The following is a 26271-nucleotide window of genomic DNA, read 5'->3' on the forward strand; positions in this document are numbered from 1 at the left end:
AAAAAAAAAAAAAAAAAAGAAGTGGAGGCTAAAGTCAACACTGTTACTTTATATGGCATTAAATCCAAATATCTTCCTTATTAATTTAAAAATTATGTAATTTATGCTGATTAATGTAACAGTTGTGATTGCTACTAGGGGAAAGAGTTAGTTTTTGTTGAGAGAGAGACAGAGACAAAGAGAGACAGATAGAGAGACAGAGAGAATCTAGTCTCTGGAGAGCTTACTAAATTATTTCAGACTAATTTAGCACTGCCACCTTTTTCTTACCATCAGAGAGTAAGGAAGACTAGAATGATCCTGGTTACAGGAGGCTCTTGATCTGATTCCTGATAATTGCTTAACTATATCTCAAAAATATTTTCCAAACGATTATGTCATTTCAAATTACCACGCACACATTGCACAGGCAATAGTGTCCTCTAAGGAGTAAGGCTTAGGTCCATAAATCAGAAAATCGGGGCTGATGAGGCTATTTGTATTCATGGTTTGGAACTTAATTCCAATAGTTGAATTTGCCTGATCCACTCCACATGTGTAAAAACAGAGACATGTGCTGATACGATCCTTCCTGACCATGGGTAATTACGGAGCTGCGTGCTGACGGATGTCCTCTCGCGCTGTTTTTCTTTAGCTGCAGTGTTGAAGTACGAGAACAATGTGATGAACATCAGGCAGTTCAACTGCTCCCCGCATCCGTACTGGCTCCCAAACTTCATGGATGTCTTCACCTGGTCGCTGCCGTTTGTTGGGGAGAAAGGTATGCTGGAAAGTCCTGAGCTGGCCTCAGTAAGACCTCCTGGGAAGTCAGCGGAGAGCTGTTCTGTTATCAGGAACATTTGGACAGAAGTGGTATGGGCTAACAAGTAACATTCACAGTCTGTACCATGAGAGGAAAGATGTGACAGCTTGCCCTGTGGCTGGTGACCTGGTGAAGTGAGTAGATTCAGAGCAAACAAGGGATATCGAGAATGAACACAGTCCCAGTTGAACAATGGCCCTCTAATAAAACAGTAGTGATAAAGTGTTATCGGGGCTCCGATCTTTCCTTCTTACTCTTTAGTCCTATAGTCCCAAAGTCTAGTTTTATTATCACAAATTAGGATAGTCATGTTGACCTTGTGTTTCTCTCATGAGTAATCACGACTGTAGGCAGCGCTTAGTGCCCACAACATGCTGACCAGTAACATTTAAAGCAGCAGACCTTCCCTACTCCTGTCTTCCTACCATCCCCTCTTCCTGCCCCCATTGTCTTGCTTTTATTCCTTAACCTAAACTACAGAAAAAAAAAATGTATTGATTGATAGATAAAGATAAAGATGCAAAAGCCAGGAGCCCTTGAGCCAGGAGGCCTAACTGACAGATGGACTCATTCCTCATGGAGTCTCCCTTGAGTGACCCTGTGTGAAGATAAGTTTCCAAGCACTTAAGAAAGCCGGGTCTATGCAGACTTTTAGAGAAAAGCTATTTGGTTTTTGAGCATCTACAAGACTTATGGAGAGTTTTTTATTTATTTATTTAAATGTCTGATAATGTTTCCTCAAGGCAAGTACTAAGTTGTCGGTGGAAAAGTTTTCCCTTACGTCCTAACAAGTCACAGGTACCTTGTCACAGTGTCCCAACCCATGGAACTCCATGCTCCAGGTCCCTTCACTGCTCAGTGCCAGCATGCCAACAGGCTCAGCTGTTGCCTGCTGTGGATACGGAAGCAGCCTGGAACTTGACAACTACCAGGCATCATAGAATACCCTTTAGGTGGGCAGATTCTGTTAATTATTCAGATTTTGACCATATTTTATGAAAGAAATCAATGATATGGTGTAAGACATAACTCAGCTTTGAAAATTAAACTCTAGATCAATGTCGGCGCCTCCGGCATTTCTCTCCATGCATCTTTGGTTCCTAAAGAACATTCCTTAAAATGTCATGTAACCTTAAAAACAGCTTCTGAAGATATGTGGGCCTATCATTACCTGATGGATAAAACCCAACCAGATTTCAAGAAACATTAAACATGATAACATGCACATTGCTAGAAAAGAAGGCTGTTACATAAACCTTTTACCATCTATTTATTTACTTTACTGGTTCCTCTCAAAGTATCTTAAAGCCTTTTTTTTGGAAATCAAATTTAATGATATTTCTATCAACATATTTATTTCTAAAAAAAAAAAAATCAATATTCCCAAATCTCGTTCAAATACATTAGCTCATCTATCAGCCATTTTTTATTAAATACACAGCTCCTCACCTGTCACGGATGGAGCTGGGGTCTACAGAGGGTTAGACAAATTAACTGAAAGGGATCTGGCATTCGCTCAGTCTCTGCTCAACAGAAATCTGCAATCTAATCTGCACTGGGCAGCATCATTGCGGAAATAAACACAAAATTCCAAGACAGTTCTCTTCTCCCTTGTAGACTCACAGGGCATTCTCATCCAGCATTTGTTGCCCCCCCCCCCGCTCCCCCTACATACTTTCTATTGACCTATATTTAATAAGTATTAGTAGCAGATTTCATAAGAATGGCATCATAATTTTATTTTTAAAAGCCTACATGGGATTAGACCGCATGTTATCTCGTATGATGCATAAAGGCAAAAATAGATCCAGATGCTAAGGATGGGTAGAAGCATAGAAATGTCTTCTCTGAGATCTGCACAAGGTGCAGATAAGCGATGACGGAGCAGTGGGTTATGGCTGAAACCTGGGACTTGTCTTTCCTCTCTTCCATGTCTGGCTGCAGTGACCGAGATGCTGGTCAATGTTCTCAACATCTGCTCCGATGACGAACTGGGCTCAGAAGAAGATGGATTTGACGGTGAGAGGTTAAGCTTTACACTCATCCCATCTGCCTTGTAATTACTTAGGATCGCCATGTGAACCCTAGTCATGCATTTTTAAGATGTCAGATTATGTTTCAATCAAAATGGTGAAAATGAAAACATTTTGTCTGAGGTAAGAAAATGCCAGAAATGAAACCATGAGAGGCTTGCCCTATTACTTTGAAGCTGTTGTTGAAATGAAAACCATTTTAATAACCGTCTTTCAGTTACCCACATTGCTATTTGATATACTTTTGCCCATATACTTTAACCTCCTTTAAAAAAAAAAAAAGGAAACTGTATTTTCTAGCACTCTCTCCTTTCATTTATCTTGATGTGTGTGGTAAAGGAAGACATTTTCATGTGGGTAAGTGTGCGCTTAGGTCTGCTATCTCTAACAGTGCCCTCTGCTCTGTGCTCTTAGGTCAGCTATCTCTCACAGTGCCCTCTGCTTTCATCTGTCATTTCCACTAGCTGCCCCCATGTCTTTACAGTTTTTGTTTTTTAAGCACTGTTGATAACCTCAACTGTTAATTCTTTCTGTGTATTAGCATATAAAGATGAATTCATGAGAGTCTTTAACTTATTTTGAGATTCTCTAGGATAATTCAGTTACCTCCAAACACTAGATTTTCTCCAAGGACAGAGAGGTCTGTGAGGTTAAAAGCGGAAGGGAAGATGACTGGGAGTCCTGGTGAAGCGTCTGAAGTGCATGGAAGAGACAAAGATGTGGCAAGAGTCGGAACACGCTAGAGCAAACTTTCTTCATGTATATTAGTATGTCCTGACCTGCCTAGGGTCCTGGGGATTCCTCAGTGCCTTGGAGAAAGCAGAATCTTCATAGAGGAACTGGGGTGGAAAGAGATAGTGTCATCGGAATAAGACAGAATGAATAATGAAGAAAGACAAAGATAAAAGTAGATACTTTGATTAATTTAAATGAAGAGCCATTGAACAGCTCTTTAGTAAAACAGGAGATGGTGGCCCTTTCTAAAAGTTAGTGTTTGGATAGCATGATTTAGTATTTTAGTGTATTAACTCTGATAACAGCTGAAACCACAAAGTGTCTATTGCCCATGTACATATATAATTGATATATATAATTGATATCATTAATAAATATAGAGATATAGAAAAAAATATATATGTATATGTATATATATTATACCTTTCCATTAAACAAACAATTTACTGCTAGCTTTAGTATTTTTCTTTTCTGCAGCTTCTCTCATCTTGTTTACCTCTCCTCATAAACTGTTTTCAGAACACCTCATTGCAAAGGAATAGGATTGGGAGGAAAGAGGATGTAGAAAGAAAAAATAATTATTAAGAATTTTAAGATGGTTTTAGATGTTAACTAAGCAGATGTGGCTAACATCACAGTTTGTAGATGTCTAGATTTTTAGATGCCTCCCACATTATAGCCTCAGGCACTATGGTTAGCTTTTCCATGGGTAGTGTTCCCTCTTAAAAGATAACATTTTCATAAATGGCCGGGACCTTTTAACTAAAGATTACTAACCAAAGATTCTGAATCATAAACAGCAGTATAGAACTTATTCCAACGTTTCTTTTCCCTACCTTCCTATTTTCACTGTGAAGGCAGCCTTTCCACCCACCCTAATTCTTCTGGCTGGTACACACATAACCAAAAGAAGGTACACAAAAGAAAAGTCTAAGAATTTGATACAGAATATTAGGTGGCACAGGAGCCATCAGAGAAAACCACCTAGAAAGCTAGGAACAAGTATCTAATTTTTTTTTTTTTTTTTGGTCTTGTTTGATAAATAATGGGCAGATTTATAACAGTTTGGCGGGATAAAAGGGTGCTATGGAAGAGAATCACCTAATGAAGAAGGCAGGGAGCCTCTCTGTCCAGATGCACCTTAGCCATTCAGCATGCTTGCTGGGTGCCTTCAAAGGAATGGAGAACTTTCTAGGGCTTGCATTGTGGGAGAGGCATGCCACATTCTCTGCCTTGCCTGGATGCTTAAGGAGAGAAGGCACGGGGAGGGATGGGAAGAAGTCAGAAAGGCATTGATTTGGAGGCTTATCCACTTTCCTTCAGTAATTATCATAATAAGTTCCATAATTTGAGACATTGTGTTCTGAATGCAGATATTTTCAAAATTAATATTAATTAGCATTAATACGGAAACTTCCCAGTAAACAAATTGACATGTTAGCCAAGATCATTAGCCAATGTTTATAAAGTATGCTTTGTGTAGACTAAGAACACATGGTTGCAATTGCCCCCTGATGGATTCCAATAGCAAATGATTTGTTGAGCGTCCGGTAGGTATCAGCCCTCTAAGATGTCACAGGGTCTATGATTCACAGGCTGACCCTGCAGGGCTTCATGGCCTCACTGCTGCTATCCACTCTTTCTCAGTCAATTACATAAAGAGACAGTTTGTGAGACACTCTGCCTTAAAATAATTAATTTCAGGCATTCTTGGAAGATTTCTTTTTCTTTCTAAGCACATCCCACCACTCTAAAATTTAGGGTGTGTCCTTCAAACCAATGCAGTATTGCCCAACTCATGTGCAGAGAGTTGATCGTGGCAGGGGGGGAGACCCAGCTTGGTGTCTCCAGGTGGAATTGATACCTAACTGTACATTCCTTCACTGCTCCATCACTGTCAACCTTTGTATCAATTGATACCTTTTTCTTTTTGAGCAGCATCTTCTGTTAGTCGAAGTCACTTCTGCTAGCTGCACGTAACGTACATGATCCATGCTTTCTCTTTTTCAAGCAGCATTTAATGCTTTTTAAAACGTTGGGTTTCTAATCAACGTGCTGGATTCCTCCATGTACTTACACGTTTGAGGATGAGCAGAAGGAATGAAAAGCCTTGCTAGCGACCTGAAGAAGGTAGATGCTATCTGTCTTTAGTGTCCTGGACACAACATACCCTGCTTAGCGGGAAGTTCTTGATTGTTTATTCTACTCCTTTCTCATCCTTACACAACATCATCCATTGATTTCCCTTAGACTACAGAGGATGCTCATACATTTCAGCATTTCTTCTGTGGATGTGATTATGGGGTGGGGGAGAGAGAAGAGTTGGCAGTAGCCAGAAGGGAAGATGCTCCCTGGCTGATGGGCCTCCACAACAAATGGTGGCATCATAGTCCCAAGTTTCCCTTGCATCACAGCCTTCAAGTTTCCCAGAAGCACCTCTGGGCTGGGAAAGTTAGCTAAGCTAATGTGTGAGCTTGCAGACATAAATTCTGATCCCTGGTACCCACTTGAAAGACAGGGGTGGTAACACACACCTACGGTTCCAGCCCTGGGCTGTAAAGAAAGGCAAGTCACTGAAGCACATTGGCCACCCAATATAGACTAATCTATGAGCTTCAGGGTCTGTGAGAGATGCCATCCCTCAAAATAAAGGTGAAGAGAGATCAAGGAAGACACCTGACACTAATCTCTGGCACACAGCCACACGCACACTAACAAGTACATTTACAACGCACATATATCTTTATTAAAGGAAGAGTGGAGGGGAGCTAAACAAGGGAAATTCAATCCCACAAGGGAAGGTGCTCTCTGCATCTCATAATTGATTTCCATTGATAGAAGCTAATTCCTTCCTGAGATTGCTTAACTTGCTCTATGGTGTCTCCATAGACAGAGGACAGGAACAGAACAGTAATATAGATAATCAAACATTTAATGCATAAAGAGCATCCAACATCTTCTAGCACCAGTGCAAGATGGGCAGCTCTTACCAGGTGGATGGCAGTTTCGGGGTCTGTCCTTAATTTGAAAATTAAGCACCTTTGGATCCCAAGTCTGAAACTAATGAAAGTGAATGCTACCTTCTCATTTCATGTTATGAGTATGCCTGAAATTTAGTTCAGTTTTTAGAAATGTCCCCCATTAAGGGATCAATACGCAGAGATAAACATTTAATGGCAAGTATGTTCAATTCTGAGTGCTGTCCGTTTTGGACTGACCAAACAAGGTGAATCCTAGCAATCTATTCTATCGTGACTCTGAAGTACATAGCTATCTGCAATGCTCAAAAACAGCTTACAGGATACCCTGCAGCACTGTGGTCTCTTTGGGGTATAGTAGCATATACTTGAGTTTATTTTATTTGCAGCATCCTCAACTGTAGGGAAGTTTGCAGGCCTGTCCCCCACCCCACCTCCACCCCATCTTTGCCAGTTTGGAACCTGTCTATCATTGAGGGCTGGCCCTGGGCTCCTGCCAGGCGTTTTGTCTGTTTGCTACAGACATCAAAGAGCTCAATTAAAGCTCTTCCTTTGCTGCTTATTTTAGGTGGAGGATGCTTCTTGATGAGTGATATATGTAGCCCTTCTCAATATTTTGTCCCATATCCAGTGGCAACTAAAAAGTCAGAGGTAATAATAGGAGCTTGCAGCTCATGTTCCTGTCATATCAACTTGACTTCTAAGTGTCTGCGAGGCCTTCAGCAAGGAGGGATTCCCCGAATTGCCTTCCAGGTCTGTCACATCCCCTTTAGGATTTAGTGATGGTGATACTGAGTGACAGCAGCCGATACTTAAAAGTGTCACCCGTCATTCTAAGTTACTGCTACAGAATAAACACTTTCATTAACTTTATCATTTTGGACAGCAAGAAAACAATTAAGGATGATTTGTTTTAAGGTTATTAGACAGTTTGTTGTGCTGTTGTTATTATCTTTAGTCTTGAAGATAACCTTTTGATGAATGCACTATTATTGTCCCTGTTCTTACATAAGAAACAAAGAAAAGTCTGTCAATGTAAAACCTCAAACTATATAGTTAGGAAAGCAAGAGTCTGGACACCAACTAGTTGGTGCATTTGCCTCTTCTCCGGTACTTGAGATGACCGAGACCTGAAATTACCATTGTTAATTCTCTTCCTTGGAATCAGCATGATTAGAAAGAATGAGAACTCTAGAAAGAAAGGCGGGCGAGCCAGGAAAGGAGGAAGAGAGCTAGTGCAGAAAAATTATATTTATATACTTTCATTTCTTGTTATTAAATATGATGTAGGATTTTTTTTTTAAAGCTGGATTTTGCACAGTCCTTTGCCCATAAACATTAGTGCAGTACTTGAGAAGCTGAGGCAGGATTTGTGAGTTCAAGGCCAGCCTGGGTCACCTGTTGAGTCCTTATTCCTAGCCCACAAAAGAGCAATGCAAGATATGATTTCCACTTACCTGCTTCAACATCAGCTTCTCTAAGAAGTTATAAGTGCTTCATTGTGTGAAAAGTTTAGGTGTGTATGGCCACCCAGAAAGGTCTCTGGTCACACCATGAGTCTCTCCTTGGCCTCTGCCTCACCACAAGCCACCTAAAAAAAAGGGCTGCTGTGCCCATTACATTGGCCTGTGGTGTTTTTGTTTTGTTTTGCCTTGTCTTGTTCTGTCTCCGGGTTGAGAGCAAAACACAAACTGCCTGCTGTTGTCTTGAAAAGTTTAGAAGAAAGTTTACTGCCAAGGAGTGTCTTCTGAGACCCTGATTTATCTGTAGCTTGGCCTCTGTTTCCTTTCCATTTCTGATTTTGGATGACAGAAACACAAGCCTGCTTTCCATTAAGGCTTGATTTTCACCCGATGACTCTTGGTTGGTAGTTATTCCTCATTTACGGAGAAGACTCGCTTTAAACAAGGAGTCTTAAATGATCCTGAAGACGGGGAAAGCTGCCAGAAATGAAGAATTTTCAGCACCGAGGCTTCTGCTCTGTTCATTACCACACAAAGGAATGGCAGAGACCACCAGAAAGCTAGGGACAGATTTGTGAGCGCAGCACAACCGTTCATTTGGGATTTGTTTTTAGGGCTTGAAGTCATAGACTCTGAGATCACCTTTTTTTTTTCCCCCCTTAAATACTAATTATGTTTGAGACTGTGATATTTGATAAGCCTCGCTAACAAGAAAATGCAGAGGTGAAACTGAAATCCTGTAGCATAAGAAAGCATGAGAAGAAGAAGAAACGGAATTCATTTGAAGTCAAGCGTAGTTCCAGGCTGCCCTGGAAAGACAATATTAAATTAGGATTTCTGTCTCTGCTTTCAGCTAGAGAGAAAGCCATACATAGAACCCTGCCCCCCCCCCCGTTCTTATCCACATGTTTTCCTATCCTGTGGTGACCACAAGCAAGTTGTCAGCCATGGGAGCTGACCAGATTTCCCCAAGCTTAAGGGCAGCCATTTCAACTGTGTACCAAGAAATGGGCTGGCTTTGAACTCCTAGGTAATTCCTTATATCTAATATTACAGATCTCGGAGTGAGATTATCTCATTTCACTTTAAAATGTCACACCGGGAGCTTTGTAAAGGGTAAAGTTAGGGACTTTAGAGCTAGTATGGCATCGCAGTGGAGCCCAGGGAAGCCCCGAAAAGGTCTTGGCTGTAGGGATTTTTACCAGAACTCTACTTGGGTTCCATGACAGCTACTTGACCTCCTGCACATGACACCATTTGACACACTATTCTCCTGTAAATGTATGTGGGGACCCTAAATCCTCAGGCTTTATCACCGGAGTCAAGGGATTATTTTCAGCAAGTATTGAAAGTGTCTAGACGTCTTTTTACTTTAAGAATCTAAAGTGGTGAGTTATTTCAGCCTGAAAATTTTACTCTTGATGTCTCCTCTGCTTCATGCTAAGGGGCTGCCCACTAGGCCCTGTTCTCTTGTCTCTGGTTATTTTATTTCCAAACCACCCATTTTTGGTTTGCAATATAAGTAAGAAATTTCTATGCCCTGTTATAACTGACAGTTTGGGGGGGCATAAAAATATTTGTTAATTGTTTATTGTATTTAATCTACAGTGCTGAAATCAAGCACGTGGTTTTGTGCATTAGGCACCAGGCATATGGCCCCAGAATGTCTCAAGTCTTTATGTAGAAATATAAAACGGATAGAAACCCACGAAGCTCTCTGGGGTGGCTGTGCGGCGGTCCTTCTGGCTACACTCAAGTTTACTCTGAAAACAAGTTACCATAATGAGGGGAGAATTCTCAGGCCTGAAATCACGCATGAACACAAATAAAGGCTGGACAAGGGAGTAATTTAGGAACATGGTGAGTTATCTCCGTGGAAGTGGTTAGATCTGAACAAAGGTTAAGATACAATTTAAAGGCAACTATTCAAAGGAATGTCTAAGCCTTTCAAACTGTTGCTGGTCCTGTTGGATTCACAGAACTGAGCCTAAGTAGCACTGGAAGTGAAAGCGAATTGTGATGGCTCAAACCGAGGCACGGCGTGCATGACACATAGGCATAACCCGTCAGTCCGAGGACAAGGACATCTCTTCACTGTGTGTTGGTGTAAAAATGGCAAGATTAACTCTAAGTGCCCAACAGAGTTTGAGAAAAGATAAGGCTATCAAACAGGAAATCTGGGCTAGTGTGAGACTCATAATGGTGTGCTCACTGTGAGGGAGCTAGGGCTCCAGGACTGCTTCCAGGGGAGGAAGAATTAAAAAGAGGAAAATTGAGGGCTGGTCCTTAAAACCAATGCTTCTGGAAGAAGGTGAGCAAAAGAAGGTAACTAAGTGAGGGAGAGGGAGGGACCCTGTCAGGAGCTGCAGAGGCAGGGCGAGGGAACAGGCTGGACACAGCTGTTTGAAGGTGTTCGCACACAATACTGCAAATAGAATGAGAGAAAACGAACTCTCAAGACAGTAACTTTAGACTCCAGGCTATGCAGCATGGAGGGCTGTGTGGAAGGGCTCGAAGGAAGGAAAAGGAAAGGAGAAATGTTAAAATGATGTAATCATGTCAAAAAGAAAAAGAAGCACACAGGTTGGTTTCAATTTGACAGAACAAAAATGGCAGTGATTGGAAATAAATAAAAATAAAATAAAATATGGAACACGTCAACTTTAATATCACATTATGTATTTGCCCTTATGTATTCTATAACTGAATGAATAACTGCAGAGACTGGAACTGTTCTCGTGGTTCCGGAGACTATGAGATACTCTCAGAGAGTGAATTTGGCCTCTAGTGTACATGGAATGGCTACACTTTCAGTATAAATGTGCCTGGTGCGGTAGTGCTCACCTTTAGTTCCAGTACTCTGAAGGCAGAGGCGGGCAGACCCCTGTAAGTTCGAGGCCAGCCTGGTCTACTGCGTGGCCTCTAGGACAGCCAGGGCTATGCAGAGTCACCCTGTCTCAAAAACTAACCAACAACCGTAAAAAGTTGTATAGATACCCTGAATAATATAATTTTTGAACTGTTTTTCTGTTTTCTATATTACAATGTTCAAACCATGATCCGTGTTCTCTCGTGAAAACCCTGCCTTACTGTCTAAGTCATGGGAAAGTGGCCTCCCGTGTTTGCCGAACTCTCAGGAAACGGAACTCTTGCTTGTGTTTGCCCCTTGCGTCTGTCACTGTGGTCCCCTTTGTTCTGAGGGCTTACCAGGATACTGGCATTCTCCTCTACCTGGTCACAGCTGTCCGGACTCCATGCTTGAGCCTGGATGGCATCAAACACAGATCCGGCCCCATCTCAGAGCTGATTGACAGTCACCAGGATCACACAACCCGTCTTTCATTTGTACTAAGAGAGATGTCGCAGTTGAAAGAACAGAATGTGAGCATTCTCTTCTTTACAGTCAACACATTTGAGCACTTACCATTCACCAACTCTCTGAGTTCATTGTCTCAGCGAGTACCTTTGTATCTGCGCCCATACTTGCTGCCTGACCATACATTTAATGCATAAATAGACTTTTATGTAAAATTAAAAACTAAAGACAACTTAATTCTTCCACCTCCTGAAGTAAATCAACGACATGCTACTGTAAGGAACCCTCGCTGTTCTGTACCTTTCCAGCTGGAGGCTTTAAGCAAGCAGCTTCTTTCTTAAGTGTCTCCTCAGAGGGTGATTATCGGAACCATCTCCATGTGGTTGTTCTGAGTCCTGTAGAAGATGATGCCAGTAGATTGTGTGGAACACTCTTGTACAGATAATGAAAAGAGGCATACTAGGGCTCCATACGTCACTCAAAACGGGAAGGTGGTCAGTGTGAAACAAGGGCGTGGGACAAACAAGTCTTTTATTCTGGGGCACTGTCTCTTTACCACTGTGTTGTTTTGTGTCTTGGATGCCACTGCATTTAGAGGAGTGCCCCATCCAAAGGTTCACAGGAAGCTGAGCCTGGTTTGAGCACAGGGCTCCCTGGACGTTTTCAGTGATTGCCTTAGCTGCTCCGTGGATTGCCACTGTGCACTGGTGGTAGCCCAAACCCAGAGCTCATTGCCCCTGCTGTTTTTCCCCCCCTTTGGGGAGTATGGGGGTATGGGGACAAAGCCTTACTGCATGCTCCCTTTACTGACAAAACTCCTTGCCTGGTGTTTTGTGAACCGTCAGAAGACTTTGGAATAGGTTTGTTCCACATAAGCCCAGCACACGCCACGGTGCCTAGATCATTCTCCGTCCAGTGTGGGAGCTGCATTTCCTCCCTTTTACATATGACACGTATGTTGTCATGTGACACTCAGCTTGCTCTCTACACTGTATTGTGTGAGTCGAACAGAGCATGTCAACTGTATTTGCTCACTTTCCCCATGTAATTAGTGAGCATTTCAGGGATGGCATTTAAATATCATTTGAATACTGCATTATAAGTCCGTGGAGTGTTGAATTATGCTCTAGCCAGTGTGCTTCCTCACAGTACTTAGCACAGGCTCTGGTGTGCTTTCTGACTCAGGCAAACACCACAACCAAAAGCAACTTGGAGAGGAAATGGTTTATTTGGCTTATACTTCCTGGGCACAGTCCACCATTGAATGAAGGTAGGGGCAGAACTCTAGGTAGGAACCTAGAGGCCGGACCCATGGAAGAAAGCTGGTTCTGGGCATGCTCTCTCCGACACCAGCTATCTTAAGGCAACTCATCTTACCCAGGAGTAGCACTGTCCACACTGTCCTGGGCCTTTTCATGTCTGTCTGTCCACACTGTCCTGGGCCTTTTCATGTCATTCAACACTCAGGGCAGTTCAAAAAGACATGTCCACAGTACAATCCGACCTGAACAGTTTCTCAACTGAAACTATCTTTTCTCAATGTGTGTCATGTGATAATAAAAACTTACCAGGATAGCACGCATGCCTAATCAGGTCCATAATAAACGCCTGCTAGAGTCATTACATCTCCACCTATAGGCACACATTTTTTTAAAGAGATACCCCACCATGGTAATTACTTCATTCCTAGAAAATAAGCTTACCTATTTTTTTTAAAAAAAAATTCTGTTGTCAGTTTAAAAATTAATGTTTGTTTTTGTATTGTTTTGTCTGCCTTGACAAAGAGGTTGCCCCAGCTAGAACATTGCAGGCTCTTGGTTTCCTCATTGATAAACAGAGAAGCTTAAGTGTTCTTGGTAAGGCACACGTGGATTATGTGCCCGTTCCTTGAACATTTTATAGAAGGTTTGTAAAGCCTTTCAATCTCACCCCAATGAGAATTACAAACGTGGTCCGTTTCTGTGTTTCTGCTCTACAATCACATGCTGCCTGAACAACAGTACAGAGAATCAGGTCAGAGTTTGTAAGTGAAGTACTTTTAACTAAGTGGGAAATAAGCAGTAATCAGGCGTGTAGGCTTCTACCTTATGGGAAGAATTCATTTTCTTTGTATGACCAGACAGGTGGACATCAAGGTCTTCTGTCCTTCCTTAAAATGTATTATGTGCCAGAGGGACTTTGTATTTTTTAAATTTACATTTTAAAAGATATTGTGGGGCTTTGGAAATGGAATATTAGAGCAACACCATGCCAGATATCACAGCATTGTTACCTGTTACTTCATATTACCTCACGAGATTTTCATTAAGTCACAACACTTACAGAAAGGTATAGCATTTGTGACTTAGAGTTGGTAGGTATTAGGCTCCAACTGTGTGTGGTTAGTAGAGTTTAAGTACAAAGACATCGCAAGGAGACTTTAAAGGGAACCCATGCTCACATCCTCTGTCCTATTTAACGGGAACCCATCTTCACATCCTCTGTCCCAGAAGCTTCAGAGCATCCCTGGCCTAGAGGCCTCACGATAGTCTTCCTTCTCTTTTCACTTCCCTTTTCCCATTCTAATCATTGGCATCTCCCTGGGCCCAGCCACTGGGAACATTAAATAAACATCCTTACTCAAAACAATGCTGTTTCCTTCTCATCCCTAACCTTCAGAGATATATTACAGTAGCATGTGTTTCTATGCCTATTAAACATCCATAAACATCATGTGTTTGTGTTGTTCAGCTGAAGTTTGAAGTTGTTATAGTCACAATTAGGACCCGTTGTCTCAGAAACTTTAAAATCTTAAAAACAAGTGTAAAGTCTATAATACACTAAGATCAAGTAAGTTGAAATAGAAATACAATCTCAACGATGGAGAGGAAGACGGTGCATAAGTAGCAATGATGTTCTTGTTCATGAACAGTTTTTTTTTAAAATGGATGACACTGGGAATTAAATTGCTAATATTAAATACGCCATGGCAACGGCAGTGCAGCCATGTCATTTAAAAGTGGTTATGTTCACAGTGTCCTGGTTCTTCCAGCTAGTTAACCTTGGAGAGGAGAGTGGTTGTCCGTGGGGGGATATTTTTTGGAACCACTGTTTTTGAAGCAGTTCCATTAGAATTAGGACAGTGACGTGGCACTGTGGTTCCCTCCCATGGCCCGGGATTCTGGATCGCAGTGGTATACAGAAGTGTGTGGAGCACCCATCACAACTGTTGGCCCAGAGTGAAAGATGTTAGAGTAATGTAGAAAGAATGCCAGTCCTCTGTAGTGTAGGAGCTCACCTTGGTGTTGTTGAGATGGGTCAAGAATGAAAGGGCAAGGGAGACAAGACTTTGGGATGACGCACCACAAAGCTGAAGCATGTGTTCTCTCAAAGGAGACACTCTACATATGCGTAAGTGTCGTGGTCCCCTGAAAGTAACAGTAAAGTCCGGTCATGTCAGACTTCTGCATGGATCTGCTCTCATCGTCTCATCTCCATCCAAGGAAGCTAGTTTTGTTTTTAATCTAGCACTTGAAATAATTCATATTTTAACTCCTTATGTTTCACACCAGAAGTAGCCCTTTTCAGATTCAGTTATTGCTGCATTTGGCTAAAATAAAATCTGAAGGTATCTCTTATATTCTGCTTGCTAGTAGTCTGATGGTGAGCCAGATAACAGTGCAGTTTCCCAAAGTTATGGGTTTGTTAAATTTAACAATCCTGGAAAGGTAAAAAGGAGTAAATAGATAAGTTATCTTTGAATATGAATTAAAGATTTAAAGAAATGAAAAATTTACCAACAAATATAAGGGATTAAAAAAAAAGGGCCCTGTCCTTTAAAGAAGTTTGTTGTGTTTGACACAACATTCTGAAAGGCATTTTTCAAAAACATACATATTCTACACACATTTGAATGATTTCAAAATCCTTTAAGGAAGCAAACCTAAATAATAGGAGAGATTTAAAGCCAGTAGAATGCGGTAGTGGAGATTCGCATTGCTTTTCCATTAAAAATTAAACGAAGACTAACCTTATTTTATTTTTGATTGTGTATGTGTACAAGCAGGCACCCAGAGAGGCCAGGAGAGCTCATCGATTACCCTGCAGCTAGAGCTACAGCCACCTATGAGCTGCCCAATAAATACAGTGTAGGGAACCAAAGTTAGCTCCTCTATAAGTGCAGTATGTGCTCATAATACAGAGCTATCTTTCCAGCCCCATAATAAAAATGTTTAAAGGCTAGTTTCTCTCTCAAAGGCTAAAATGAAAATATTTCTAAACTTCATTACTTAACACTGTAAAGTTGTGCTTGTTTAACCTACTTAGGGTCCAATTGGTTGCACTTTTAATACATCTTCACAGTTGAGTCTTCCGTTGCGTGTGTTAGGAGGGTAGAGACTGTAATGCCAGGGAGAATTGCTATTCTCTGCTTCCTTGAGCCAACACATGCCTCCAAGCCAAGGGCATAGGCACCACGGCTCCCAAAACCAAACTGGACTGCCACTTGTCTCTCAAAACCAAATTCCTTCCGAGCATAGCTTCATCACGTATATTACAAAAATATTCCACTATTTATTGGAAAGTTGAAAGAACCGCATAGCTTGTAGTCGTGGCCATCACTTATTTTCCACAGCTAACGTTTAATGCAGACAGCAACCCATCCAATCACAGTATTTTTTGCTTCCTTGATTTCTGGCAAAGTTGCTTTTATTTACCTCTATTCTGTCTGTGATAGTGCCCAACATTGTTATCTGCATATATTCCATTGCCGGAGCCTTCCATTTTAGCTTCACATCCTGCCTCCTCTTTTCCTCACTCAACCTGACGTTCCCCCAGTATATCTAGACTCCATCCGTGCTTTATGCCTAGACACAGCCCTTTTCTGAGCATTTGTTAATGGTTGTCACACACACACTTGAAAACTATGGGGAGTTTCCCCTACCTCTGTCACCCTATTGCCCTGTTTATGTGCCCTTCCCCAAGATGCATCCAGATCTTCCAACAGTTACTTTCAACTATTAGGTATTACCGTGTTGTAACTGCGGTAATGTGCTGTAAAATGCTTAACAACCTTTCCTCCAGGGGAAGAAAAGACGGTGGTTTGTATCATTAGCAGGTTTACATGGCATAAGTTATCGCTTGTGGCTGCGTTCATGGTGTCCCTTTGAGACAGAGAGCCAAGAGCCCTGTTCAGTGTCCTCATGCCAGCTGGCCTCTGTGAGCTCCAGCACACTCTTGCCCCTTCCGCTGTGTTTGCCATGGTCTGTGATAGTGCTTCCCAGGGTCCCCAAGGAGAGTCCGCCCTTATTCATCCTTCTAGTGGTAAACGCAGCAGGCTGTTAGTGCAGATGATTGTGATGAGCGAGCGGGTGATCTGGAGAGCAAGCTGTGTTCCAAACAGCCCCATTTGGCTTACCTGGGCTTATAGCAGTAACAGAAGCTCCTCCATGCTAACTGTGACCTAAGTGACAAGGTCACCATCTCCTACATGGCAGGTACTCAGTGTGGTTAGAACTGCTTCAGCCTGGCACTCCCCAGGCCCCTGGAGTGCTGTTTGCCACACTGTCCCAGGCTGAAATCCATCCACCCTGTGGGAGGCAGTGGCTTCCTCAGCAGGCCACTTGGCACATGTACCTTTCTTCAGGAGTCCCGAGGGGCACATGAAGAGTAGGAAGGACACTGTACAAGGAAATCTTTAGATTGCTTTCATCTGTGTACTGGCTTCCCCACCTTTGAGAAAAACAGTGTGCAGGTGACTTGAATCCAGAAATGTTAATCCAGACATATTAAAAAAAAACAAAACTTCAAAGATGAAAAAAGAAACAAGGAAAAAAGTGATAATTATTAAAATAGAAGCATAAAGTGAAATTTAACTTTGAAATTACTATTTTCTTATCTCATAAAATAATCCCTTTCAGTTTGGAACATCCAAGTTGGAATAGGAGATTATAGTCTTTTCAGTGGAAATTAGCACAATTTTCACAAAAGGTGTTTTGTGTATCTTCCATACCTATATAACCATGACATATTACCACAACCAAGACAAAGTCATAGCAGGAAGGTTTACTCTATTATATTTGTATGTGGAAAGTAGAAAAAAAAATGTCTAGAATGCATGCATTTCTTTTGCTGATCTTTCTGCCAACTTCTGGATTGAGACAACTCATGTGCACTGGGAGTATAATACTAACTATAAGGTCATGTGTGTGGCAACTGCCCTGCGTGGCTTCTTTCCACCAAGTCTAGTGATATTCATGGATGCTTAACTGTTTTGGTATTTCCTATTTTATGAAGTTGAGATCACATGATATGAATTTGAGACTTTGAGTAGTTAAGAAATATCTAAGTTTATCACCAGGAGGAAATGTTTAAAGAAGAGTCTCGAAAGATATGATGGCTGGTCATACCAGAACCTTTGAAGCAGAGACAGGAGGATTGTACTGAGCATTGTACTGGGCTACTGTGTGAATCCAGGCTGAGCTAGAGAATAATACCATGTCTGGGGCAGAGAGGATAAAATGTAGTCTTGCTATCTCTCCTTGGAGCTTTTCAGTAAACTTATTTGAGTTTTTGAGTAAATATAGTCTAGTTTTATGAAAAGGCTGAAAAGACTTCATGGTATTAAAGAATTTCTAAAGAGAATTTTCCATTAAGAAAAGTTCTATACTCACCATTTATTGGGAGATATGCATATGTGATAGAGTACTTATTACATACTGTGTGATAATTCATTTGATAGGAACATGTAATCAGTAGCATATTGATTGGGACTATCAGAATTAGCCTCTCACAGTGGAAGCCGAATCCTAAACTTCCTTCTGCTGCTCAGCCCACAGAGAGCTGAGCAGCATGGTTCTAAGTAATTTATTTTCCTCCTTTCCCTACTTAGAGTCTTTCTTTCCATGGCTCTAGCTATGGTTTTTACAAGTCCTTTATTGGAGGCTTTTTCTTCTTTCTGTGAGCTCATTCTTCTGTATTTCTCACTTATTTCATTTTGTTTGACCCTTCTTGTCTCTTATAAAGATGTGCACTTTCAGTTCTAGAATTTTAACTGCTCCTCCAACTTTTAATGGTTGCGTTTCTTAATATAGTCCTGCACGTTGGAGCACTCTCAGGCTTTCCGCCCTGTGTGTCAGTGGATTAGTTTCATGATCTGACCAGATTGGATGCTGGAAGCGCCAGTGTCACTTCCCTTGCCCAACACGTCATAACCTCTGAGAAGACCGGTCAGTAGTGAGTAGGAAATAGTAAAACAAAGAGGGACTAGCAGTTAGACTGAAATCAGAACCGAAGGAAAGAATTGACAAAGCAAGTAAGGAGCTCATCTGGAGAGACCACTTCTATCCCACTTAGGAAGAGGAAGAGAAGGAGGAAGAAGAGGGGGAGGGGATGATGATGAAGATTTTATCAAATGCCCTTTAGTAGTCTCAGTCATTAGTCACCAATGATTAAACACAGTGATTTCTCTCACTTTCTTGATCTCTAGAGCAAAATTTGATGTGAAAATCTAAATTACCATTATTATTAGAATCTCATAATGATGTTTGAGGAATGTGTCATGCACTGTGTTTTCTACTCTGGTGTTCAGCCCAAGGAATTCTTAATGACTGGAATCTCATGGCTCCTGGTTACCATGGATTGCATTGGAGAATAGTTTTCTTCCGTGTGCATTTGAACTCACTCCATTCAGTGGCAGGCAGAATAGCTGGAAATAGCAACCTTGCCCATTAATGTGAGGGCATAATCTCCATGATGTGGTCACCATAAGAGAGAAAGAAATAGGCAAAAATGTGGGCTGTTTCAGGACAGAGAGATGGTGGAATGATGCCAGCTCCAGGCTGGTACCCACCTCCTGGGGTTACCCATAGACCTATGATGTGAGTATACATAAGCGTCACCTCTGAAGATTAATCACATAGAAGAAGCTTCCTTCTGTTTTTGCTTAGAATTAAAAACAAAACAAGCCCAGCTTTTCTACAGCCATTTCAATATCGCCCATGCTGTCATGAGTTTTTCTTGAGGAAATGTTACGATGAAGGACAGTTGCTTGGCTGTTAGCAAACACTGAAAATAATTCCAAATTATCTTCAGAAACAAAAGTGTTTTCTTCAAAAAGTTTGTTCTTATTACAGGTTAAGAGAATGAAATTATATTTCACATATCTGTTATTGTGATCTCAGCAAATCTTAGGAGTTCAAACTGTTCTTTCAAATTAGGAATGCTTCTGATCTTAACAGGAGTTGGGGGGAGTATAATTGTGTGTGTGTGTGTGTGTGTGTGTGTGCAGTAGATTTTTTAAAATTATGTTAGACTTCCTGTAAACCCATGTGACAAGACCTCTGAGAAAACACGTTAAGAGGCAGCTTGAACTCATGGTTGGTTTAGGCAGAGGGAGCCATGTTGGTAGAACAGCTCACAGGAAGAGAGAGACATGGAGTGCCAGCATCAGCTTGCTCACTTCCCCCTTTAGTTTCTCCATGCCCTGAGCTTATAGGGAGCTGTCCCCCACAGTAACCTGGAAGTTATTCAAAGGATGCACTCTATTAGTCTCTCAGGGAGTGCTCTGCCTAGTCTAGTTGACAGTAATAACCATTACAGATATATTTTCCTAGCTTTTTTAACCCTTTTTTTGGATTATGATCTTAAGAGTGACTATGGTTGTAGCTCAGGGATGTGTGCTTGTTGAGTATTTACAAGAACCTAGGTTTAATACACAATAGCACCAAAGAAAAACAAGTTATTAACAAGAAAAGTGTTTTTCTGAGTTTTACATTTTGAGAATTAACAAATAGATTTGTTAAAAATATATTTAAAAGAAAATTCTTATATTAGCATATATTAAATAGATTTTTTTTATTCATTTGGAAAATTCTAGAAGTTGTAAAACATACCTGGACAGACCCATGTATTACTTACAAAAATGTTAAACCCATTTATGTTATTTTAGTATGTGAGTGTTTGCCTTTATTCATGTATGTGCACCACATGTGTGGTGGTACCACAGAGGCTGGAAGAGATGCCCTGAGTCTGGAGTTACAGATGGTTGTGAACCAACATATGGGTGCTGGGAACCAAACCCAGGCCCACTGCAAACGAGTGCTCTTAAGCACTGAGCCATGTCTCCAACACTAGGCCCATGCATAGACTTTTATCATCATCTGTACCTTTGTCTCTTGACAAATTCATCTCAGCTTTCCACCTCTCCCTTAAGAACCCATGGTGAATGAAGGCCCAGGGCTATGAGTGTTTATGAGCAGTAAACAGCACCAATGTTCTTTTAGAAAGTATGGGGTGAGTAGGAGCCTTGGTCTTTTACATTTGATGAGGATCTTTGAGAGCCTAGTAGGTTCCCAAAGTCATCTCCCACTTGGAGATAAAGAGTAGAAAACACTTAACTCACCATCCTCCATCTCACAAGAGAATTGAAACTCAGAAACCAGAGGAGAAAGAGAACCTTCCAGTAGTGGTCTCTGCTCTGTGATCTTCTCACCTGGGCTCCACCCCTGAGCATTCGCAGCAGGTCCTCTTTGTCGTGAGGATCACAACTTGGTATCAGCTGTCCAAAGTACAGATGTTGAGATTCAAATCAAAGGTAGCCAAGAGGCAACAAAATCAAAGCAAAGCATGTCACAACTGTTAACTGGTAGCGATGCAAAGTCACTGTGAGCAGATGAAAGGTCACTAACTGCTGAATTCTGTTTGAAAATACAGGAGCCACGGCCGCAGCCCGGAAGGAAGTCATCAGGAACAAGATCCGAGCAATAGGCAAAATGGCCAGAGTGTTCTCAGTTCTCAGGTGGGCTTGTCCTTCCTCCCTTTCTGTTTGGATTATCATTCTAGGTCGCATGGTAGCTGCCTTAACACTTTCCTCCAATAGTTTACATGTTTTACTCTGCAAGGTTTGTGCTTCTTGTGTTGTTTCTCTTTTTAAGTGAAAATTGTCAACTCATCCGCTTTGTTCTTACCTTTCCATCTACTAACTCATTTCTATGAAGAATAGGTAGGTAAGTGGATTATGGGCCATTTTATCCCCGGGATTGCTGCAGGATTTAAACCATTTCATAAGGAAAGTGATTAGGATCCCTTCTGGCCTGTGCTCTGGCATTGGGTGGGGGGAATGATTTTATAGGTTGCATTTCACTAGCTTTCGAGGAAAGGAACATTAACATAAAGCTGTTTGTGTGAACCCTAATGAATCACTTATGCCGTACAAAAGGCATCTTCTGTAATCGTTATCTATGGGAGTTTGTTTGCTTTTCGGTGGATTGTGAATCATCTTATTGATGTTATTAAGCATGTGTTTTGAAAACAAAGAGTTGATGAAAGCGACTTCCTGCATCTTACTTTAATTATCTATTTCTAGATAATGCACAGTAACTATATTTTTTTTCAAAGACCACTTTTAAATATAGTGCAGTTTTTATGTGTTGTCCGTTGTTGGTCATACATATTTATGTGGATAAATAAAAATGCTTTAGGAGTTATATGACTACATATTTTTGACAAATGACTGCTGTGATTTGTATCTATCTCTCTTTCCCTTTTCCCCTTCCGTACCTTTTCTTTTTTTCTCCAGTTGGCTTCCTCCCTTTTCCTCTCCCTCTACCCCCTCCCCACTCTGTCTTCTTCCCTCTCCCTTTCCCTGCAATTAGAAGCTTGAAATTGACCTCAGACATCTTACCCAATCACTCTCTCCTTTATGTATTGAGGCAGGGTATCTTGCTTAACCTGGAGTTCACCCATTGCAGATAGTGTATCTAGCCAGCTTGTCCCATCTCTGCATCCTCAGTGCTGAGAACTCCATTCATACTCGCACAGCAGATGTTCTATCCACTCAGTTTTTAGTTCTTCCTCTTCAGGGGGGGCTTTGCCAGTTCATTGTTTCTCTGCGTGCTATTGCTGCTACTCTTGGTAAAGTCACTGAGGAGTTCCTAAGTGACTTGCTGCTGGAAGTAGGGCCCTGTGAGAACAATGAGAAGCAGCTCCATCCTTTCACAAGGACACTCCAAGTCAATAGCAACTCCGAGACAGCTAGAGGCCTAGGAAAAAGTCTCACTGAAGGTGGAATCACTCTTGCAATGTAGTGAGCAAAGCTCTGAGTCTTGCCAGTCTTCCTTCTTCCTAGACTCTTGGGAATTGTTTACTTCTACAGTGAGTGAGCAGCACCAAACTGCAAACCTAAGCACGTACCACAGAGAACAATCAAGCAGTGTGAGGGTGACTTGTGTTACCAATATGGCATTTAATGAGGGCAAAGAAGAATCATGAGCGACATCAGATATGCATCGCCTTCATGGGGATATGCAGTAAGAGAGTAAACAGCAAAGAAGATATCAAGTGCAAAGTTGCTTACGTAGAAGCAGGTTGAGCAGTTCTGAAGGCCTCCAGGAAGTCCTGTATGGTTAAAGAAATGACTGGTGAGGATAAAGAGTTATCTGAAAATGCTGTGTTGTTTGAGTATCTCAGTCATCAACACTTGCACATGTGTTACCCTTATACATACCAAACTATGCTCGTTGTCTAACAGAGTCACTAGGAGAGATAAAAATACCAAGGGTTTCCATCTAAAAGTACATAGATTAAAAACAAGGAAAATACAGGAGGAGCAGCAATATAGACATAAAATTTTTTATTATTGTTTGAGTTCTCAAACCACATAAAGGCAGAAGAATCCATGCTGAGGATGGAATGCAATCCATCTCAAAGGTCAGGAAGGTTCCTCCAGGCCCATGACTGCTGATGTGCAATATGATGCCCAGGTGAATTGCTTCAAAACCTAAGGGTAACCTGTAGCTTAAGATGGCACTTGTCAGTAGGAAACAAAAACAAGTTGCATTTTCTTGCAGTTCCGTTTTAAAAGCGTCTGTAGGCCTTATGTAAGATACAGGAGTCGAATCCACACAAAAGTAAGTTTGGTAGGCCATGCTGAGCATTCAGTCTAAAGTGGAATTCAGGTTAGGCAATTCCCATAGCTGAATTGGAATGGCAGACATCTTAAACCATTGTAAGACCGTGAAACATGTGCTGTGTATGTGAACAGATGTTAAATGTGGTGTTGAGCAGAAGGAACCTTTCGGTTTCCTAGGTGGATTGCTCTTAATGAGGCTGTCAGTGGAGGAGTAGGTTGGGTGGGTGGATGGGTAGGGCCACAGCAGTGAGGGCATGTAGTGAAGAAATCATGACATAGTCATTCCAAGTCATAAGAAGTCATGTGGTCCTAGAAGCAGTGCCAATGGTATCTGTTTGAGGTGCAAGCTCAAGGCTGGATGTTATCCTTATATACATTAACAATAATCCACCAGCCGGGCGTGGTGGCGCACGGCTTTAATCCCAGCACTCGGGAGGCAGAGGCAGGTGGATTTCTGAGTTCGAGGCCAGCCTGGTCTACAAAGTGAGTTCCAGGACAGCCAGGGCTAAACAGAGAAACCCTGTCTCGAAAAAAAAAAAAAAAAACAAAACAAAACAAAAAACAAAAAAACAAAAAAACAAAAAAACAAAAACAAAAACAATAATCCACCTAGCAAGCTTTCTAGGGCTGAAGTGGTTGTACCTTATAACAGGCAATGTTTGCACTTGGTGGAAAGGCAACACTAATGTCTTACTCAAAACAAGAATGTGGGATAGGATGGTTGAAGTAACGCCAGCAATCTGGAGATGAATTGCAGGTATATGAAAATGCTACGTAGTAAAAGGCAACAATTTGTTAAAACCTGAGGCTGAGAATAAAACCTAAAATCTATATCCTCAAGGTCCTTGAATACCAGGGTAATGTGTCTGATCTTTCTGTGTATGGCAACGAAGATTTCCATGAAATAGGAGGCATGCTCTAACATGTGCTTTAGATGTAGATGCTAATGACTGGATTGGCTACTGAGCTAACTTGTTAGTAGAAGGGTGTTGAAGAAGCTATGAAGTGATACAACCAAAAGGCTGAGCAGGCTCTTGGATGAGTCATGCAAAGGAAGGGACAAATACAAGGATGTGAAGACTCTACAGTTTGTAAGTCAGGAACCAGCAGAATTGATACTGGATGATGATACATATTTCTCAGGTAGAGGAATGGGGTGCACACCATACACAGTACACAAACATATACCATGATAGGGGAATCAGTAAACAGTCTTTTAATACCCCTTGTTAGCCAGGAATGGTGGCACACACTGTTAGTTCCAGGACTCTGGAAGCAAAGGCCAGCCTGGTTTATAAAGCAAATTCCAGGATAGCCTGCATAGAAAAACCCTGTCTTTAAAAACCAAAAATAATAAAACATAAAAATAAAATAGCCCTTTCAGCAGATGTGGAGGCATGTTGCCTGAGATCTGCCAATCACAAATAGGATCTACAGACTGCTTCAAAACAAGCTGCATGCAGAGGCAACAGGAAATAGAAGCAACTGTTCTGTCAGGTTTAGATGAGATGCCAGCCATGGCCCTAATTTGGCTTTGGGTAACTCTATAGTGTTACTGCGAGCTTGGATTTGGCCCAGAACATGGGTAGCAACACTTTGTAAGCCTAGGCCAGCTCGTGGAGTGAGGGACCAGAGTCATCTGGATAGGAGATTTTTAGCACATTTTTCTGGATTCTGGACTCTCTCATACACACACTCTGATGGTTGTGCACTGGTGAGATCGCCTGGCCTAGATTCCATTCTTTTCTACAAGAACCTTTACCTGGGCAGTAAGTGATAAAGAAGAAAGCATATTTTGGGACCACCCATGCGGTCGATAAGGTGCTGTTGTCCAGGGAAGAATGAATATTTCTCCAAAGACCAAACGTATATTGGGATGGCCATAGTCATTGCACCAGGCAGAACCTTCAGGAATTCCATCCTGGAGCTTCAGAGAGAAGCAGAAGTCAGGTGCAGAGGAGCATGTGAGCAGTGATATAAACTGCTGGTCTTGCTGAAAGAGAGTACACAGTATCTGAAAAAGACACCAACAAAACTGAGTAGTGCCTTCTAATACAAACACAGCATGAGCCATGTCCATCCTTTTACATGTTCCAGAAACCGCCATAAATGAAACGCAGACGCAAATACCCTTAGTTTCCTAGTTCATTCAGCATATGATCGATATAAGATTGAGGAGGTGTTTCCAGACTAATCTTCCATCCTTGAAAATTGTACATTATTTGGAAGCATGCCCTTTGACTTACAGACTCCATGTTTCCAGAATTTGAAAGCCGTTGGCAGCTAGGGCTTAGAGAGAGGGGAAAGGTCCGTCAGGGGACTGAGAAGGACGCCTCTATAAGAACAGGATGAATATGATACAAGGAGACCTTTGTGGAGGTCGCACTCCTTAGTGGGAACTACTGAAGAAAGCAGTTTTCCCAAGAGCTCCGCAAAGGATGGGTGGACTTCAGAGTGGAGAGACTCTTGTGTGAAGCAGGAGTGGGCATCAGGACCATGGGAAGGAGGAGATGAGGTGATCGAGGGACTTAAATGAAAGAAGGCAGGCAGGCCATTCTGTCAGAGGACTTTTGCATCGTTTATGAGTTAATCCCTGCCACTATAAATGTGATAGGGTAGAGGAGGAAAACTGAAACTCAGAATAGTGAAAGGCATCTTGCCCTCCAGTTTATTGATGGGTGATTTTCCTAGCATCAACTGATTTCAATGGTGGGAGGGGTGGTGTCCAAAATAGAAAGGGGCTCAGTACCTTTAGTACAATAATAGAAATTTTAAATTTTAAATATTACTTTGTTCACACACACACACACACACACAAAAAAACTCACCACCATCAACAACAATAACAACAATAACAAAACCTGTCATCCTGTCATTAAAATGCTAGCAACTAGGACTGGAGAGATGGGTCAGTGGTTACGAGCACTGAGTGCTCTTCCAGAGGCCCTGAGTTCAAATCCCAGCCACCACATGGTGGCTCACAAGCATCTGTAATGGAATTCGATGCCCTCTTCTGGTGGGTGTGTCTGAAGATAGTGACAACGTACTCTCATAGAT

At 41.6% G+C, this 26271-nt stretch overlaps 1 protein-coding gene across 2 annotated transcripts in view; it reads left to right on the plus strand.

Annotated features, from left to right (window-relative positions):
* Ppp3ca (protein phosphatase 3 catalytic subunit alpha) overlaps positions 1-26271 on the plus strand; it is a 271584-nt gene that overhangs the window by 234131 nt on the left and 11182 nt on the right. For both annotated transcript variants that reach the window (XM_021197089.1, XM_021197090.1), the window contains exons 9-11: positions 635-760; positions 2747-2821; positions 21018-21102. In XM_021197089.1, coding sequence (XP_021052748.1) covers positions 635-760; positions 2747-2821; positions 21018-21102 — 286 coding nt within the window. The remainder of the gene's footprint in view (positions 1-634; positions 761-2746; positions 2822-21017; positions 21103-26271) is intronic.

This window comes from Mus pahari, chromosome 4 (genome assembly GCF_900095145.1).
Source record: "Mus pahari chromosome 4, PAHARI_EIJ_v1.1, whole genome shotgun sequence".
Taxonomy (NCBI): Eukaryota; Metazoa; Chordata; class Mammalia; order Rodentia; family Muridae; genus Mus; species Mus pahari.